A 21,274-nucleotide genomic window follows, 5' to 3' on the forward strand; every position below is an offset into this window, starting at 1 on the left:
GTGGGAGGCAACAGGGGTTTGTTTTGGTTGTTTTTGTTTGTTTGTTTGTTTTTTGGAGGGGAAACTGGAAATGGAGAAATTTACATGTAAATAAAAAAATCACATAAAAAATATATGAGACAGCCATGAGACAGAAAGAGTCAGCTAGGGACTTAATGTAATAAACTGTAATAAATCTAGGTTTTTAAGGAAGATATTTAGAATTTAGAGAAGTGAGGAAACTTATAAACAAGGGAGAATGTCAAAAATATCTGGTAAGACAGAAGAAGAACAGAAACATGCATTCTCGTGGCTAAGAGAAATTATTCTAAGAGATTTTGGGAAATTAGTCAAGTAGAAAGGGAATGAGGTCTCTTGACTACCTGAAATAGGAGTTATTATTGATCCTTGCTCCAACACCAAGCATAGATGGTTGGAGTGGAAAGTTACTGATGTACAGTCAAACCAGAGAGTTTCACAGAAACCTAAAATACCATATAGAGTTTTTCTACAAACAGGAAAAGAAAAAAATTAATAAAGATATGGAAGTTTCTATAAAAAAAAAAATCTCATTTATACATTGCCTCCTTCTTGTCTAACGCACCCTGCCTACAGGCCTCAACTACAGGGATAGAGAGAGCTCCAGGCTTCAGCAGCAGCCCGCCCATGGTACAACATGATGTTACTTTTTCCTATACCTGTTGATATTTTCATAGTTCCAAGATTTTGGGTTTTTTTTTATCAGATTTTTTTTTATTTACATTTCAAATGTTCTTCCTTCTTCTGGTTTCCCCTCTGAAAAAAACCCCAAAAACTCTATTTCTTCCTCCCTCCCCTGCTCACCAACCCACCCTCTCCCACTTTCTAGCCCTGGCCTTCCCCTACACTGGGGCATAGAATCTTCACAGGACCAAGGGACTCTCCTCCCATTGATGACCGGGTAGGCCATCCTCTGCTATACATATGCAGCTCGAGCCATGAGTCCCACCATGTGTACTCTTTGGTTGGTGGTTTAGTTCCTGGGAGCTCTGGGGGTACTGATTAGCTCATATTTTTGATCCGCTTATGGGGCTCCAAACCCCTTCAGCTTCTTGGGTGCTTTCTCTAGCTCATTCACTGGGGACTCTGTGCTCAGTCCAATGGATGACTGTGAGCATCCACCTCCGTATTTTTCAGGCACTGACAGAGCCTCTCAGGAGACAGCTATATCAGGTTCCTATCAGATCTAAAGGATATCATCCTGAGTGAGATAACCCAATCACAAAAGAACACACATGTATGCACTCACTGATATGTGGATATTAGCCCAGAAGCTTGGAATAACCAAAATTTTCTGGATGTTTTGTTCTGGATCTTTTTTTTCCTTTTTTTCCTCTTCTTCCTCCTCTTCCTTCTCCTCACCTACATCCTCCTCATCATCATTATTATTTATTATTTTTTAAATGAACATTTTGCTTAACTGAGCTATTAATTTCTTCTGCTTTGCCTTCAAGACTTGAAAATCTCTCTTGTACTTCTGTCAGTCCACTGGAAAGGATTTCTGCTGTGTTTTTATTCAATATCTTGAGCTTTTTTGAATTTTAGTTCAGTTTTGCATTTTGTTAGTGATTTTATTTTTTTAATTAAATTCTATTTTCTTATTTGGGATTGTTTTCATAACTTCATTCAATTGTTGTGTGCTGTTTTCACTGTCTTCATTTTCGTAACTATATCCTTTTAATGATTCTTCAATAGATGCCATTTTGAAGCTCTTCTTTTGCTTCAGCTCAATTGTTCTTCACAAAGCCTGGCTTTTGGACGAAGCATCTTGACTTGGTTATTCATATTTGTATTTTTGTGCTAGGATATAGGCATCCAGATTTATAATATTTGAAGTAGTCCATCTTGCAAATATCTGGTTCCAACTTTGTTGAGTGGAGTTTTACTTTTGTCTTGTCACTAGCCAAGACTCTAATGAAATGGTGACAGTAGGCTCTCATATCCCCAGCCACATGTAGTGGTAATGAAGCTTCTTATATAGGACCATTTTGTATGTCTACATGGAGCTATAAAGAAATGGAAATGATCTAGAATGAATGGATAAATGGAGAAGCAGGAAAGAACTAGGATGACTCTGGCTCTATATCAGGAGGCCATTTCCTATGGGAGTGGAGTTAGGCTAGAAGTGGCACTCCTGAACAACAGCTTTTAGCCATATCATCCCTAAAGACAAATATAGCACTTACATTTATTATATTTAACGTCATTTTTGTGTGTGTGTGGGAGTCACAGAGTGTCTGTGTGCTTCTTGTCTGTTTATAAGTAATGTAGGGTTCAGGACCTTCTTGCTTTCTCAAGAATACCACTGGTGAGTGGTGAGACCAACTCTCCAGAGTGCTACAGCCAGTGAGGGGTATGGATAGTTCTGCATAGCTTTTGGGCATCTACATGGTCCTAGGTAGCTGCCAAGATGAGGCATGTCCCTGTGGTCTCTATTGGTAACATTATCCATGGACATCAACCAAGACATAGCTCTCAGTAACAAGATGGCCTCAAATAGCAACACAGGTTACTCATAATAGGGTATTTCTCTCCACTCTCTTGTCTCAGGTTCCAACTTTCTTTATAATGCTCACACTGTTGTGCTTCTCTTTCTTTCCCATCTGTCCATCACTTACTTTTACATTGTAATGGCTCATGCTGTAGGTAGATCATTTGGATGAAAGGCTACTGGGTGATCTCCTCTACTTGTGCTGCAAGCCATGGCAGCAAGTGGGCCTCCAATCAAGACACTCCATGGGGAGCATGAAGAAAGCAATATACAGAGCATTGCCACTTAAGTCTCCCACAAAAGGCCTCCTTGTGCTCCAAAACATTCATCCTCTGAGCTAAGCCAGAGTTCCCCTCCCCCAGTCTTTGGCTCATCGTCCTTCAGCACATGAGCCCCTTTGTTTTCAACACCTCTAGACTTCCAGCAGTGTGTGGATGTCCAGGAATTTTGGAATCCCAACACTGAACTCCTCATTGCAGGTAGTCACCTGACTCTATATGGTTTCCAGAAGAAACTGGATGCCTGGGAGTTAAAGAACCCCAGTTTCAGCCTCAGCCTGTTTTTTTTTCCTCATCTGCCTTGAGGTTCACATCTTAGGTTGTGTTTTCCCATCCCTTGGGCAGTGCATCAGCATTTCCCACAAGCCCATCGTCCAGTGGAGATGGTGTTGTAGGATAAATGCAGTCCAGGCTCTGTATTTTGTCTGCCTAACAGAGTTCCCCTACCCCTGTGGAGAGGTGGAACATGGAACTACAGGGCAGAAATATTGCTGTCCAGAAAGGCCGAGTTAACACCTTAGTGCTTTGCACCGATAAAATGAGAGTGACATTCAGTTAAAAAGGTCTGGCATTGAGAGCTCCTGGTCATTAATGATTATTCCTCTTCAATGGAGTGCTACATCTCACTTTGCCCTAATGCTGAGCCAAAGTCCATGGCCAGGCTGGCTTAGAGGCTTGGTTTACATATCAAATTCCAGGACAGCCAGTGCTACACAGACATCAGTTTCAGAGGATTAATCCATTATTATCATGGTAGATCACAGGACAGCATCCAGGCAGATGTTGTACTGGAGAAGTTGAAAGTTCTACATCTTGATCCCCAGGCAGCAGAAAGGAACCATGACTGTTCTTATTTTCAAAGGTCATTTTCTTCTAGAGAAGATAAGAAGTGTCTGAAGTCCAGATTTGTATTCTTTATGGACTCACTTTGAGTAGGCAGTGATTTTAGTGGAGAGAAATGTTTGTTTTGCTCCCATTCTTCAAAGAACAAATGGGTATTGACTGTTTAGGTAGGTGTTCTTATAGCTAAGGAGTAGCTCTTGGCTTTGAGAGCAGACATATTTTGTGACTGAGCTTCGTGAAGCATGGAGTCTTTTTCTTTAGTGTCTTCAGGCTGGCCTCATTTGTAGCAGTGACAACATTGTTTTCCAGTGTTGACAGAAACTTCTGCTCATACCATGATGTCTCACTGTTCTGTTGCATGCTCTATAGATAATCAGTACCACACTTGTGGAGTCTTTCTATTTTCTCAACAGTTTTACTTCTTCAAAACCAAGTGTATAATTTCTTGACTCTTCAATATTAGTAGCAGTTTGTGCATGGTGCCCTGAGATGTCAGAAGATGGCTTTGGAATATATGGAACTGTAGATATAGGGGAGTGTGAACTGGAATGTGAGATCAGGGAACAAAACCTGGCTCCTCTGTAACAGTCATGTCCTTAACTGATGACTCATCTTCAGCTCCTTATTTTCATTATTGAACAGTCATTGGATGTCAACCCAAGGGGCAAATAATTTGGAAGTTTAGACTGTGCTCTGTTTTGAAACCGTTTTTAAAAAATGTCTTATGTTGTGTATTCTCATATATCAAACATAAACATACAAAAGAACCCAATGGTACTTTAAGCAGATAGAATTACAAGAGTATCTTTATTAACTAAAGGTCAAAAATAATGTCAAAAAGGAAAGATCACTTGGGGATGTCTGTGTATATTTAATAATTTCAAAAATGTTCAAAACTTTTCAAACATAATATTTAGGTATGACAATAAAATAAGCATTAAATAAAGATAAAACTTGAAAATTAGATATTTCATATTAGCTTACCACTCCAAAAACTTGAAATAGATACAAGAAGTCATCAAGGAAGAGACAAACCTTAGTTGGATAAAGAGATGTAGAATAGTGCCAGCGAAAGTAGGAGTAACATTCAATACATTGACACTATGTTACCTGGCAGAGCTGACCCTCTACCATAGGAGAGAGTGTAACTGGAATTCTCAGCATGCTCCATTGAGGGCAAGACCAGTAACCTTATTACAGATGCTGATAACCAACCAATGGGAGGGTCTGTCTGCGAGCTATTGGCAACCTTATCACAGATGCTGAGAGCCTAGCAATGACAGGGGCCATCTTGGATCTCATGAGAGTAAGTTCTTCCACAGCTTTGTTACAAGGAAGGAAAGCATGAAAAATAACATGACAATAAGTTAGAAAATATAGAATAAATGATGAATTCTGGATAGCTATGACCCACTATACCAAACCAAAGGGTACAATGAAGTATGTATGAATAGAAAAGTGAGATAGAATGAGAATGTAGGTTAGGGAGAAAATTTTTTTTCTTAGGTGTACATTTGAAACTTCTAGGTCCATGGTCTTGGTAGTTGGGGGTTCACAAGACCAGGAAAGGGACAAGATCTAACCCTCTAAAATATGCAAAATAGTTCTGAAACTTAGCCTGCTGATTGACAGGGATACTTATTTGGAGTCCATTTGACATGTGAGAGGAAGTGGATTTTCTGAAGCTTATGAGAATATTTTAAAGTTTACAAAAAGAGACAAAATTTAAACATGTTAGCATTACAATCTAACATTTGTTATCTATACTGAAACCCACATAGTAGAGAAGGCAGTAGGCTCACACATTTGTGTTGTAATAGAAGTTTGGGAAACAAATTTGTGATGTAATAGAAGAAAAAAAGCATGAATACTCTTTAATGTGAGCTCAAGGAAGACAGAAACTTGTTTAGTGGAAGGGGTAAAAGCTCATTTGATGTTGATTTTCAGTATGACTACAGAGCATGATAGAAGGGCTTCCTCTTTCATGAAGACTGGATGTATGTATATACATTTAGCACCATGAAAACACTTTTTTAATTAAATATTTTCTTTATTTACATGTAAATTTCTCCTTTCCCAGTTTCCCCTCCAAAAAACAAAGAAACAAACAAAACCAACAAAAACAAACCCCTGTTGTCTCCCCCATCCCCATGCCTGCCACCCCATCCTCTCCCACTTATTGGCCCTGGCATTCCCCTACACTGGGGCACAGAACCTTCACAAGGCCAAGGTCCTCTCCTCCTATTGATGATCTAATTTGCAATCTTCTACTATACACATGCTGCCAGAACAATCAGACCCCTCTACGTGCAGTCCTTGGTTGGTGGTTGAGACCCTAGGAGATCTGAGGGTACTAGTTAGTTCATATTGTTCGTCCTAAGGGGCTGCAAACCCCTCAGCTCCATAGGTCCTTTCTCTAACTCCTTCATTGAGGACCCTGTACTCAGTTCAATGGATGGCTGTGAGCCTCTACATCTGTATTAGTCAGGTACTGTCAGAGCCTCTCAGGAGATAGCTATATTTAGGCTGGCTTACCCTTCCTTCAGTCTCTGCTCCATAGTTAATCTCTGCAGCTCCTTCCGTGGGTATTTGGTTCTCCCTTTTAAGAAGGAATGAAATGTCCACCTTTTGGTCTTCCTTCTTCTTGAGTTCCTTATGGTTTGTGGGTTGTTCTTCCTGTATTCTAAACTTCTTAAATTAAATTCTGTAATTTTGATGGCTGTTGTGAATGAAATTGTTTTTCTGATGTATTTCTCATAACATTCACTTTTCTGATGTAGTTCTGATGGTTGTGTGTTGATACTGTATCACAATTGTTTGTCAAATATTAAAATATTCTGGAGGAGTCACTGGGTCTTTTAAGTATAGTACAGGCAGTGTAGGTAACTTGTTATATGTATCTCTTTAATTTTTTCTTTTGTCTTATTCCATTGGAAAATATTACAAGTACTATATTTAATAGTGGTGACTGTGGGCCTCCTTGTGTTACTTAGAATGTTAGAAAAAATTAGTTTTCCCTATTCAGTTTAATGGTGGCTATTTTCATCTATGGAGGTAATTTTGCTGGAATTTATGCCTCCTGTTTCTGCTTCTTTATGGTTTGTTAGTATGAGAAAAGTTGAATTTTATCATGTAATTTTTCTGTATCAATTGACATGACCACAAGGTTTTTGCTTTTGATTATATTGTCTACCGCAATATATTTATATATTTATATATAGAGAAACAATACTACATCCCTGTATTGAAAACGTTCTTCAGTGTTTAATTATTCTTTCTTTGTTGTATATACATTTTGTGTTTTGACTTCTATATGGCATATGGATCTTTTCCCTTGGCCTGTTTATATGCTGTTCTATTTACCTCTTGTACTTGCACGCAGATCTTTTTCCCTAGATTTGGGTAATTTTCTTCAGTAATTTTGCTGAACATATTTTGTGCACTTGATCAGGGTTTCCTGTTCTGTGTGTATGTTTAATGGATTATTTCTTTTCACAAAGTCCCAGAGATCCTTAATATTCTTTCATGGTTTTATTTCCATTTATCATTTTCTTTCTCAGAATTGTCCAAACCATCCACCTTGTCTTCAAACCCTGATATTCTCCTTTCTACTTCATCCATTCTATTGTGAGACTTTCTGTTCAACTCCATTGACTGCATTGTCATATTCCTTTCAAGCTTTGCTTTTTTTTCTTCAAGATTTGTTTCTTTTTGTTCAGTTTTGTTTCTCAATCCTGAATTATATTTCTTATTTCATACAACTGTTGGTTGTGCTCTCTTGCTCTTTCCTAAAGATGCAGCCATAGAACTACAAACACATGCCAAGGTTACATTGTAAAAAAAAAAAAAAGACAAGGTAAAATAAATACACAAGAACTCTAAGATGCTATATCTTTTCTGTCTGTCTGTCTGTCTGTCTGTCTGTCTGTCTGTCTGTCTATTCCCATAATAATGTTCCTGGAGAAAAAAATAGATGCTACAAAGACAATGAAACCATATTAGTAATTACAGGGACTGGGGAGATGGATCAGTAGTTAAAAGCATGTAGTACTCTTTCTATATCTCCTGCTCTGGGAGATATGATTCCTTTCTTAGGCACACACATGCACATTAATCAACCACATGCATACAGACAGAAAGAAAGAGAGACAGAGAGATACAGAGACACGAAGAGAGAATACCTCCTTTAAAAGTAATGTGTATAAATATATTTGAGGAACTCAAAGAGGATATTACTAAACAATGAAATGTATGCTCAATTTGGTAGGTATTGAGTCAATTGAGTGGTGCTTCAGGCTCATTCTTGGGGCTACTCAGTGCTGATGTACAACTGTGGTATCAGAAGTCTGAGCTCAGCCAATGTAAATCTTATCGCTATGTGAATGAACCCCTGCAGAGCAAGAAGGTTGCTACTGAAACCCTGTATGATTTGAACCTATACAGACACTGTGTATACTGCTACAATACCTGTTAATTCTTATGCTCATAAATAATGTTATGTGTGGAGGAAACATTGTTTCCTTAGTATCATATTTCCTTTCTGGTTACTACAATTTTTCTAACACCTCTTCTGCATAGCTTCCTAACCCTTAAAAAAGGGTCTTATGAAGACATCCCATTTAGGACAACATGTTCCTAAACCTCTCATACCCTGCATATTGTCCAGTTGAAGATCTCTATTTCAGTTACCATCTATAAGGAATCTTTCTCTAATTATACCTGTCCAAGGTACTGAACTATGGGTATAGGAGAATCTCATGAGTTATTTTAATGTTGAAACAGGGCTCACTCACCTAAGAAGCAATTGACACTGTCTTACAAAGGAAAATTAGTTTTCTTCTTTTTTCTATTTTTATTTTTATTTTTTATTAAACTAATCAATTTTATTTTAAAATATATAACTCAGTATTGATATTTTTAAGTCATCAAAATAATGTATAATAGTTAAATGCCTCTTAAATATACATGATATCTCCTGAAGCTAAAAATAGTATGCATTCAACCAGTTTTTAAAATCTATTTGGAACATTAAATGTGATAGAAGTAGAAAAAAACAAATCTCTTATGAAGTCCTCTATGGAAGGAAATTGTGAAAAGTTCCTGATTAGACAGAAATCATTCTATCTCCAAGGGAGAATATTCAGTATAACTGTAGTGGGTAGCATTCCTCCTGTTTCTATTTTGTGGAATAGTTTGAAGAGTATTGGTATTAGGACTTCTTTAAAGGTGTGATAGAATTCTGCACTAAACCCTTTTTTTGGGTCAGAGACTTTTAATGAGTGATTCTGTATAGTCAGTACTCCTGGGAGACCAGCTCTGTCCCAATAGTATTTGGGTATGGAATGCTGTGGCATAGGATCAACTTTGTGTGGAGATGGAAACCTGGAAACTGGCAGGTTTCTTTCCCAGGCTGCTCCTAGGTTCCTGTGTCCTGAGGGCTCTGGGTGGGTCCCTCAGAGCAGAAGTGGTGGTCTTATTTGTGCTCACAGGCATGTCCACAATCTTGGGAAACCAGCTCTTTCCCAGTAGTATTTGGTATGGGATGCTGTGGCACAGGATCAGCTCTGGGCACAGATGGAAACTGGCTAGTTTTCTTCATAGAGTCTCATTGGGGATATTAAGGACACTTAAAGGTAGGTCCCATGCCTAATAGATGGCCAAAACAGCACCAACATTATCAGCACCAATGGCAACAGAATCTTAATGGTATTTTTGTAGACTTTATGGTCATTTTTTTGTTTATTTGTTTTTGTTTTTGTCTTGCTGGTTTTTTACTTCATGTGGTTTCCGATTTGTATCATGTTTTTTTTCTTTATTATTGTTTTTGTTTTTTTCCTTTTTTCTTTGTTTGACTGACTTTTTTTTGCTTTTGGACTATCTCTTTATTTTCTAAAAGGAGAGAAAAGTGTTTGTGGATTTGGGGGTACATGACAAGTTCTGGGACAAGTTGGATTGAGAAAACATGATCAGGATATAATATATGATTTTTTTCAACTAAAAATGCAACAGGTTCTCACTACAGTTCCTAAGTTAAGGTTGGACTTGAGAAAAAGAAGGCAATGTAGGTTACCAGAAAGGCAGAAAGACTCTCAGACAACACAGGATATCAGATGACAAGATGAGGGAGAGCAGAGTGCTCATTTGTTGTATACAAGGGACTCAAGTCAGGTTATCATGCAGCTAGGGCTTGGGGTTCTAGGCTTGTGAAAAGGGTTCTAGGGTTGTTCCTGTGGGACATACACATGGCTCTCCTACCTCAAGATGCAGAAGCTTATCTTCAGCAATCAGGGATGTGGGGTTGTGAGGAGGTTGGAATAAAAATCCAATTATTTTTAAAGATGAGTTTGATTATGTAGCATAGGATATATCCTGGAGAAGTTTTTATTTGCCTCTGAAAATGATGTGCGCACATTGTTCTTTTTAGTAAGCAGGCTCTGCATATATCTGACAGGCTTGATGTTTATATTCATTAGTGGTGTGAACTGTGTCAGATGAGCTTTACATTTTTGTGAAGTAATAATTTTTAAAGTTCAAAACAATATGTCTAACATATCATTCAGTTTTATAGTTGTACAGTGTTTCTCTCTGTCTGATTGATACACATTTAAAAGAGGGATATATATATCCCTGATGGTTAAAATGCTTAGTATATTTCTTCCATCAGATACATAAATACATTTTTTATAGGTTAGTTACTCACATACTTAATTGCTAGCTATTTAATGAATTGATTTTATCACTACACAATTACCTGTAGATTCCTATTTTAGTTTTTGTTTAAGTTCTATTTTGTTGGATGATAGTAACCATTGTGTGGTCTTTTGCTTCCCATCTTCATAGACTGTCTTTTTAATTCCATTGCTGCAATCTGAATGGGTTTTATCCCTAATATTTGCATATTGCTACCACATCATCTTTGTGATGATAAAAACAATGGAGTTCTTACAGTTAATTGGGTTAAGAAGTTCTTTGCTCACTAATAGCGTTAGTTCCATTACAAAGAAACCATAGCGTTTTTCTTTACCAAGATGCTTCCAGACACAACACCATGAAAGGGAAGGCAAGCCCTTGACAGACACTAAATTTCATTTATGTCAATCTGTAGAACTTCATTACATGAGTATCTTTACAGCTAGCATGGCTACTACACGCAAATTTGTTATAGTGGTCCTGATAGACAACTAACTTCACAACTGTTTAAATTAAACACAATTATTTTTGTAATGTACTTCTACTAGTAATAGTAAAGTATTTGTCAGTATCATTAATTGGTCTTTCAACTATCCAATTTCATATAAAAAGTTATGGAGTATCTACTCAATTTTGACCTTATACTTATACCTGCAATTTCATCTTAATTTTTATTTTTTTATTTTTTTTATTTTTTGGTTTTTCGAGACAGGGTTTCTCTATGTAGCCCTGGCTGTCCTGGAACTCACTTTGTAGACCAGGCTGGCCTTGACATCTTAAAAATTTTTAACTTTTGAAAAGTTTAAAATGTCTTTAGAAATCTTTCTTTAAAACAATGTGTTCATTGTTCAATATTCATTATATTAGTGATATAGATATTGAAAAGTAAAGATAAAATTAATATTCCTCAATTTACACTGCACTTACATCCTGAATAGTCATGTTACACTGAGAACACCATCTATTTAAATCAATGTAAATACTTAATGTTCTATTAATCATTACGAGCAACACATAGCTTTTGAAATTTTGTCTGGTTACCTTAGTCAAAGAGGAGTTATGATGAGTTACTGCTCTCCATTTTCAGGCTACCAGAATATATATTCATAACCCAGGAAAAAGATAAAAACCCACTAGTATTTGCTGAAGAAATACTACTTTTCACTGTTATGTATTTAATAAATAATGCCCATCTAATATAAATTAGAATGTCTTAGAAGATATTAAATAGTAACTCTTCATACTATTATATCTAAAGACAAATTACTTTTCTATATATTTTAATGTAATTTTTCTTTTTTTGGGCAAAATATATGTATATGCTCATTGCTTGTTTATAAGTTATATAGAATATGTGTTAGCTTTTAATGCCAATATTATGACAAATGTGGAATCATATAACCAGTTATATTCAATTAGATTTTATAATCATCTGAATATTTTAATGTGCCAAATTATTATTTTAGAAGTTCATAGGTAAAATGTTTCTTTGTTTTATTTATTAGTACAAAAGAATTTTGTAGCCCTGATATTAATTAGTAATGTGAAGTCTGACAGTTTTGTTGTTACATGTTTGTAAAAAAAATACTAATTTGAAGAATGAGACCATGTGTTTTCCATTCACTGAGAATAAGAGAGTTAGATTCAAAAGTATCTGTGAGTATTGGAGAGATTTAAGAAATTGGCAGATAGAAACAGATACTGAAGAAGTTACAGCTGTTTCCTTGTCATTGATCTTTTATTCTAGGACACATCACATTTTGGATTAGGAGTTTTGAATGCACTGCATTTGCATTTGTGCCAACTGTCTCTTAAGGTCCAAATTAATCATGATATGACAACAGAAGCTTGCAGTGATGGAATAGCTGTGTTAGTCAAGACTTCAATTATAACTGGAAAATGTATTAGTAATATGTATGTGCCTTTCTAAACAAAGGCTCACCAATAAAATTTATTAATAATTGTATTATGATTTTGTACAAGAGGGGTAATTGATGTGACCATCAGTGTAGTGTGTGCTAAATACAGATGATCCATTTGCCTTTTGATATCCAGCTTTACACATAAATTCAACATGGTGTCCTGCCTGGTGTAAATCTTTCTACTTTCTCGCCATTTAAGAAGTATGCTACATTTTACCATAATTTTTTCTGATATTACACATGCATCTGAAAGAAAAATTGCCAAAAGTACATTAAGTAATACATAAACCTACAGAAACTCAGTTTACAAGCTATGGTTGCCTGTAGCCACACACAAATGGATCTTCTGGAATGGGAGTAGGAGTCTGTGAAAAATTAAGGGAACCAGACTGCGGGAAGGGGTTAAAATATGAGACCGAGGCATGGTGTGCTTTCAGTCCTCCATCATTATTCAACTGCCTTTTTGTTACAATCAGGTAGGTAGAGGAAAAACCCCACCCCCAGTCCGTTGGCATCTTGAGGGCCAATCTTCAGTCTCTGGATGTGGGAGTTCCGGAGTAACAAGAACTTGGAGAGAGATGTGGCTAGTAGCAGGAGCTTGGAGAGAGGTTTGGCTATTTGTGGCAAGGCAAGGTCTGAAAGAACCAGCTCTCATGTTTAGAAAGGAAAATGGATATCTACTTCCACTACTAATCAAAAAGCAATTGACATTGTTTGCAACAACAAAAAATAATTTTATTCAATAGAATTTCATTGGGCATATTAACTACACTTAAAGATAGGTCCCATGCCCAGCAGGAGACAGCAAACACAATCAAATTCAATGATATTTTAGTGTACTTTTTGTCTCATATTTCTTTGGGCATTTTTTTTGTCTAATTGGCATTTTGACTTTATATGGTTTGCAATATTATATTTTTATGGTCTTGGTTTCTTTGTATACTTTAATCAATTTTGTTTCTTTTGTTTGTTTGATGAATTGATTTTATTCTCTTGCCTATTTGCTTTTTTTCTAAAATGAAAAAAATGTTCATGAATTTGGTGTATGTGAAGGATATGGGACAAGTTGGGTTGAAAAAACCATAATCAATATAATGCGTGACTTTTTTTTTTCAATTAAAAATAGCAGGTTCTCAGTACTTTATCTAAGACTTTAATGTTAGAGGCAAGACAAACAAGGTAATGCATGTGACCAGTAGGACAGAAAGACTCCAGCATATCAGATGACAAGGGGAGGGAGATCAGAGGAATCCTTTTTAGTGTACCAGGGACACAAATGCAGGTCCTCATACAGCCAGACTTTAGGGTTCCAGGTTTGTGAAAAGCCTCCTATGGTACATGCACATGGCTATAGAGGCTCAAGATGCAGATGTTGATGTTCACATGGAATGGGTGGGTTTGTGAGGGGGCTGGAATAAAAATTCAATTTATTTTTAAAGATGGGTTTCATTGCATATCATAGGCTCGATCCTGGAGAATCATTTTTTTATGCCTTGGGAAATGATGTGCACCCTGTCCTTTTTAGTTAGCATGATGTGTATATATATGTATATAGCTGACAGGTTTAATTTTTATATTCAACAATAGTGTAAATTGTGTCAGATTAGTTTTACATTTTTGAAGATAATATTATTTTGAAGATCAAGACAATATGTCTAACATATCATTCAATTATACTGTTATCAATGTGCACACAGCTTTCAAAAAATGGGGTTATTTATAAAGTCTACTAATAGTTGAAACTTATTTTGAGCAAGTAGGATAACTGATGTGACCATCAATGCACTTGGCACGAAGTTCAGGTGATCCTTGTGCCTTTTGATATCCAGGTATACACACAAATTCGACATAATCCTCTGACGGGATATAAATCTTTCTACTTCCTGTCCATTTGGGAATTATGTTCTGTCTTTCCATAATTTTTTCTGTTAAGACACATGGATCTGAAAGAAAATTTATAAAAAGTGTTCACTAAGTGATACATAAACCTATAGAAAATCAACTCTCAAGCGTTATTTCCTAAAGCACTTTTAAAACCTACACAAAATAGGCTATTAAAACCCCAAATGTTAATTGGTTTCATGAAATTCTTGATTTACTGTTACTGGTAGACATTAATAGTGATTAATATTTCACGAATTCCATTTGATAATCTTCAAATTCAAGTCTATCAAATTATGACACTGGACAAGTAACAAGCCTGGTTAAAAGCAGCTTCACGAATCACCACTCTGGTACTTGGGCTTATATCACTAGAAATTTGGGAAGATGGAGTGTCTCGGCTCATGCTGTCTCCTGTCCATGTATGTGATGCCATTCTGCCTTACAGCACAGCTGATCATGCAGTGCAGTAAAGGCTGGGACTAAGCGCTGCTGAGTGGGTGTAAAAGTCCATAACAACATCTCCCACTATATCATTGGGTCTCATGCCACAGTCGGGGCAGAGGAGAAAACCTAGTGACTTCTTTCTGCTGAGGGTTCCAGGAAGAGTAACATTTGAGAATACATCAGATGCCATGTATTGTTTCTGAGAAAACCTGCACTACCTATTGTGAGCTACAACACCCAATGTAGAAGCCTTGGTGCAGTGAGTACCTTGTACTCTGCGCTATCTTTACCAACCCCATAATGTACTAAAGTCTCTCAATTTCAGCACGATTGATTTACAGAAACAATATTACATATTGCCCATAAAATGTTTATTGCCCAAAGGTATCCAGAGGTGCTGCCTAGAAATAAACCATGCATTACAGCTTCCCACTAAGAAAGTCTCTGTCTTAGGATTTCATTGTTGTGAAGAGACACCATGACCAAGGCAGCTCTTATAAAGTAAAACATTTAATTGAGGGCTGGTTACAGTTTCTGAGGTTTAGTCCATTATCATTATGGAAGGAATCATGTCAGCTTGCAGGCAGACATGGTACTGGAGGAGCCTAGAACTCCATATCATGATCCACAGACATGCCGGGCAGTGGTGGCACATGCCTTTAATCCCAGCACTTGGAAGGCAGAGGCAGGTGGATTTCTGAGTTCGAGGCCAGCCTGGTCTACAGAGTGAGTTCCAGGACAGCCAGGGCTGTACAGAGAAACCCTGTCTTGGAAAAAAAAAAAGATCCACTGGCAGCAGCAGGAGTCTGTGTGCCATGCTTAATGTCGCTTGAGTATAGAAGACCTCAAATTCCACCCCCGAAGTGACACATTTCCTCCAACAAACCACACCTACTCCAAAAAGACCATACCTTCTACTAGTGCCAGCCTGTGAGCTGGCCAAGCATTCAAACACAGTTGTCTATGTGACAAGTACTTATTCTTATTTCACTACAGTCTCCATAAATATAGTTTTGTAAAACTGATTTTGACCAATGTGCAAAAAGGCACAAGACGTATGTAAAAATTATAAGGCATCAAGACACTTCCAAAGGTCCAATACACTTTCAACAACAGACTCCAAGTGTACTGACATAGATAAAATACCAGATGAAGAGTTTAAAATAATCATTTCAGTACTCAATGATTTCCAAGAGAACACAAAAAAATCATTAAAGACATAAAGAAGGCAATGTAGAATATGAATAAAAAATTTTATGCAGTTTGAAACAGATGCAATCATAAAAATTGGAAGTTATCAGCTGTGCAAGTTAAATAAAAATAGGTCTGAAAATGTCAATAGCATCAAATTTCTGATGGATCCAAATGATAATTTATACCTGTTTAGAAGTTTATAGAGATGTATCAACTTTGAGTTTGTTTAAATTTGATGTATGACTTTTTTAATTTGTATATTATTTGCAATAAAGTTCATAACATTAAAAAACAAAGTATATTGTACAATAAATGTGAGTCAAAAATAAGACAATCAGACAACCAAAGTTCAAAAAGAATTGAAAAAAAGAATGAATGTATCTCTAACACAGCAGCCTACCAAAGTATGCTCTAAAGGGAGCAACATTCAAAAATGAAGCATAGCTACCAATATCAAACATTAAGAATATATAAATCCCATTAGAATAGAAGATACATACGATAAATATAGAGAACACACACACAAATATATACTAAAGAAGCACAAGAGAACAAAAGTAAAACAAACCATGCTAAGGAGTAAGAAGACTGCTGGAGGGAAATTTTCAGAATTCAATTTGCAATCCAGAGCTGGACCCTCATACTGACAAACATACGAAGGGTGATGAATGGGCAGGAGTCAAGGTCTAGTTATGCTTATCAATTTTGGAGAAATGAGACAAAACATGCCCAGGAATAGAGCTTATTCATGCATAGTGCTGACAAGACTGGATTTCTGCCTACAGAAGGAAATTAGATTCTGTCATCTTGTTCAAAATTTTGCTGAGATTAGACCTAGTGCATGAAACACTGAAACCTTCAGAAGAAAACATATAGCATCCACCTCAAGATACTGGGATAGAACAAGAACAATACAGAAAATAACACGAAGTATCAACAGATGTTCTTGAAAATTCAATTTCTGTACAGCAAAGAAAATATTCAGAAGAGCAAACCTATACTATAGAACAGAAGAAAATCTTTACTATCAACACTTCAGACCAGGAGCTAATATCTAAAATTACAAAGATTTAGAAAACAGTAAAACCAAGTAAACAAGTCCAACATCCAACTAATCACCAATGAACTGAATAGGAAATTTCTTTTATGTTTCTTATAATAAACATTTGAGTTTTTAAAAATATTTCTATGGCAATTCTTAAAGATGATCCACCAAAATCACCATTATTCACTCCCAAAGTAAGGATAGGTCAACCCATATACTTTAATTATGTACTGCATTATATCAATAGAATAAATAGGAGGTAAAGAGATTGTTTTTAATAGATATAGTGAACACATCTGATAAAGAAAATGTCAGTTATTCATTATCAGGGATTTATATATGTTACATAGCAGTTTCTTGTGTCAAGAGTACACATAGAATAGAAAATACTTTAAAAAAAGGAATGAATGCCAACCAAAACTGGATAACATGAACAGCTACCCCTAAACAACAACAGCAGAAAATACACATGCCAGTGAGAAAAAGAAAATGCTTAGCAGTATTCTCTCTGATGGCCCTGTCAGTCAAAGCTCTAGAGGAATACCTTATCCCCCAGTTAGAATGGCATTACAGAGAGGAGTGCTAAAGAATTTCAAATGTTTGTTTGTTTGTTTGTTTGTGTGTGTGTGTGTGTGTGTGCATGTGTGTGTAGAGGAAATGAAACTCAGAAGCTGTTGATGGGCTTGAATTTATTCAGTTACTGTGTAGAAAAAATGGAAATTTCATTAATATCCTGAAAGTAGATCCACCAGATATCACCCCGTGTCAGTATGAAGGTTATGAGATCAGCTTACTCTACATGCGTGTATACCTTTATTGTACATTGCTATGTCACTGTTGTTTTCAGAGAGAAAAATTGTCAGGATTTCTATCAGTTTATGAATACATAAGTAGAATGTGGTATATTTATATGATGAAATGTATTCAGATATGAGATAATCACTTTTAATGTTTTAATGAGAAAATCATAGGGGTGGACATAAATTAAAATTATCCAACACAGGAAGACAAAGTCCCTTGTGTTCCTTCTCACACAGTGAAAAGTAAAACTAAAATATTTCTTGAATGTATGGCAATGATTCATAGATTTAGATGTTGTATTGGGAAAGTGCAGGGGTGTATGAGTGAAAGTGGCTTTGATCGCTGCAAGGTGAGACGGATGTGGTGGCTTGTATAAGAATGTTCCCAAAGGTTCATAAATGTGATTGTTTACTTACAGGAAGTGAAGCCTCTACAAAAGGGCTGAAGGGTGTGGCCACATTGGAGGATATGTGCTTTTGGTGGACAGGCTTTGAAGTTTCAAAAGCCCAGTGAGTATAGGCCTAGTAGCTCCCTCTTTCTGTTGCCTATGGATCTGGATGTAGAATCACCAGCCACTTCTCCAACATGTCAGTCTGCATGACACTGAGCTCCCCTTCACAGTGAGAATGAACTAGATCTATGGAACCATAAGCAAGCTCCAATTAAACGCTGTCATCAGCTCTAATTAAGAGGTACTGCACTCATTGTTCATCCTCACTGCAATAGCAAACTGACTAAGAGAATAAGTATGAGAATATCACGCTAGCACACAATTTTTTGGGAGACTAATCCTTAATAAAAACTGAATAATAAAAGAATAAAATGTATAACAATAGTTGTCAACTCTCTTTGAGGGATTAATGAACTTTTCACACAGGGATCACCTAAGACCACCAGAAAATACAGATATTTACATTACAACTCATAATACTAGAAAATTATATTTATGAAGTAGAAGTAAATAACTAAATTAAAGAATTGCAGCATTAGGAAAGCTGAGAACTACTTACATGTAATTTTATTTGTCTATGATTTTATATAAAATAATTTAATAATCTTGATTTCTTCACACACTCATATTTGGAAATCAAGCAATATTCTAAAGAGTTATTTTAATACCTGAATGTTCTATTTAAAACAGAAAAATATCCCAATCATGAAAATCAATTTTCCCAATCTATCATGAAAAGTTACTTACGTAAACATTTTGGTGGCTCTGACCACTCTCCATTTCTGCAGGTTATTTTCTTGCTGCCCTGAATTTTATAGAAGGATTGGCACTGATATTCGAGTGATGATAATGGTGCATATACTGGTAACAACAAGGAGGTGATGTCTCCATTGTCAATAGGTGGAGGAGGTCCACATTTCACTGTCGAATCTAAGAAGACAACACTTGAGTGTTTGAGTATTAAGTCCACTTACAGGCTCATGCAGAACCAATAAAAGTATAGTACTAAACAAGACTTTAGTGATTTCTGGCTACAGAAATGATGGCTTGAAAGGAGTTTAATCATGTAAACTGACAAAATACATTATTTATTAGAATCTTGTGAGAAGTAAAACATTGAAAGGAATGTTAGAAGTAAATAAGTGTAATATTACCTTTAATATGTAGCATTGAATGTATTAATATGTGATACTGTTGCTATGTTAAAACACCTGGCAAAGGAGCTTAAGAAAAGAAAAATCTTTGGCTCTTTGGATTTGGTTAGCAATTGGAGGGCACAGTTATTATGATCCGATGTCACAGTGATAAAAGCATAGAGAAGTTGGTCAGACTTTTGCAGTCAGGAAACAGAGATTACTACTGTTGGTATATAGCTCACTCACTTCTTTCTATTAGTCAGAGGGCTCAGTCCGTGGAATGATGTTTCCCAGTGTAAGGTGCATCTTCCTATAGCCATTAACCCAGTCTAGTGAACCTACATAGACATACCCAGAAGCTTATTGACTGGGTGATTCCAGTTGACAATCAATACCTACCACCACACTGAAATGACAAGTGTATGATACAGACTGGAGGACATTGTCAGTGGAAAAGTTGTTTCCCTGTTTAACTGTAAAGTCCAAGTTACTGCTTTTCCTCCCATCCCCTTTAGATCAACTTGGTTACCTTAAACAAGATACAATAATTTTTCCTCAGATTGTAAAATCAGACACCAGTTGATATTCTTTCATTTAAAAAAAGCCCACATCCTATTTCTCACATATATTTATATTTTGAAATGATCTAAACTTGTTTTTCTTTTCTCTATACCTTCAAGTTACAAAATAAAAATTAGTTTTAGGGTGTTCTCTTGAGCTGTACTGTGGATATGTTTACCACACTCACAGCTTTATGAATATAGTAGAAACCAACTGTGGAGCACAGATAATTTTAAATGCCACAAAGAAAACTGTGAAATGTCTCATTTATAACACTGAGTTGAAGATACCTCTCTAGTACCTTTTCAACTTTCCCTTTTCTTAACTTACTCTTTCTTTACAATCCTTTCTTATACAATCCTTTTCTTCCAAGAAAGAAAAGAGAATTATAGAACAAATGTTCTCTCTGGGGAATTGGAAACGTACAACTAAGTAGGTACAAACAACTTCATGTAGGTATTTGTATATTTTAATAACATATTTTATTAAGTGGGTTTCATGTATTTTATTCATTTAATATACTACCATACAATCCTATGCCAATAAAAATAATAGTTAAAATATGTGTTTCTATTATAGTATCTGCTTAAGATACCAATTTACTTATTAAAACACTGGGGTTGACTAAGTCAAGAATCTCTTGTTGCAGTTGAGGCAAAATATTGTGTAATCCAGAAGGGACAAAGGACACCAAGTAGGCAAGGACTTCTGAACACATTAGGCACATATGAACAAAGAAAGTCTATGACAGCATACACAGAGTATGCATGGGTCTGAGCTAGATATTGTCCCAGACCTGAGAGGAGAGGAGAACACAAACCGAGAAGTTATCTTCAACTGATTACAGCTCACAATGGAAAAAGTAGTTCTTTCCAAGGTTGCTTCTCTGGGTATACAAACCATGCTGAATGGCATGCCCCATGCCTAGTAGTAGATGGGCAACAGAAAACAAACTCAATGGCATTCTTGTCACTCTAAAAAACAAAACACAACACTTATACTGTGCCATTCCTTTGTATGTTATGGTTTCCAATTTTGTATTTTTTGTAAAAAAATTTCTTTGAGTGTGAATTTATGTGTTCTTATGTCTATCTGTGTTTCTTTTGCTTGTCTCTTCAGTTTGTTTATTTTGTCCTATCCTATTTTGTTTGATTTTATTTTATCCTATTATAGTTTCATATGCTTGTTTGGTTTTTCATGTGTTTGAGAGAGAGAAAAGGTGTGGGTTAGGAGTAGGGAAAATAGGGAGGATCTGGGAGAAGATGAGGAGCAGGAAACCGTACTGTGTATAAAAAACCTATTTTCAATTAAATATTTTAAAAAGGAATTACAAGCCAGTTATTGTACTTTTAATTATTTTGGGAGTTTCAATTGTATTTCTATTTGATGTTATATTTTGTGTTCCCACACAAGAATAGTAATTTATAAGTTAAATTAACTAGCTCTGTGATGAAGGATACTGAGATTGGTGATTATCTTGAGTTATCTGCTTTGACACTATAATACAATGATGAAG

The 21,274-nt window shown here is 36.1% G+C and overlaps 2 protein-coding genes across 3 annotated transcripts in view; one reads left to right on the forward strand and one right to left on the reverse strand.

Annotated features, from left to right (window-relative positions):
* The window catches only part of F13b (coagulation factor XIII B chain), a 186,436-nt gene that overhangs the window by 131,461 nt on the left and 33,701 nt on the right, over nucleotides 1-21,274 (forward strand). The gene's annotated exons all lie outside the window — the stretch shown is intronic.
* Nucleotides 13,986-21,274, reverse strand: part of LOC116069714 (complement factor H-related protein 2-like) — a 187,601-nt gene continuing 180,312 nt past the window's right edge. Inside the window, exons 6-7 of the mRNA XM_031340572.1 lie at nucleotides 18,809-18,991; nucleotides 13,986-14,185 (exon numbers count right to left, since the gene is read on the reverse strand). Coding sequence (XP_031196432.1) covers nucleotides 13,986-14,185; nucleotides 18,809-18,991 — 383 coding nt within the window. The remainder of the gene's footprint in view (nucleotides 14,186-18,808; nucleotides 18,992-21,274) is intronic.

This window comes from Mastomys coucha, unplaced genomic scaffold, assembly GCF_008632895.1.
Source record: "Mastomys coucha isolate ucsf_1 unplaced genomic scaffold, UCSF_Mcou_1 pScaffold1, whole genome shotgun sequence".
NCBI lineage: Eukaryota > Metazoa > Chordata > Mammalia > Rodentia > Muridae > Mastomys > Mastomys coucha.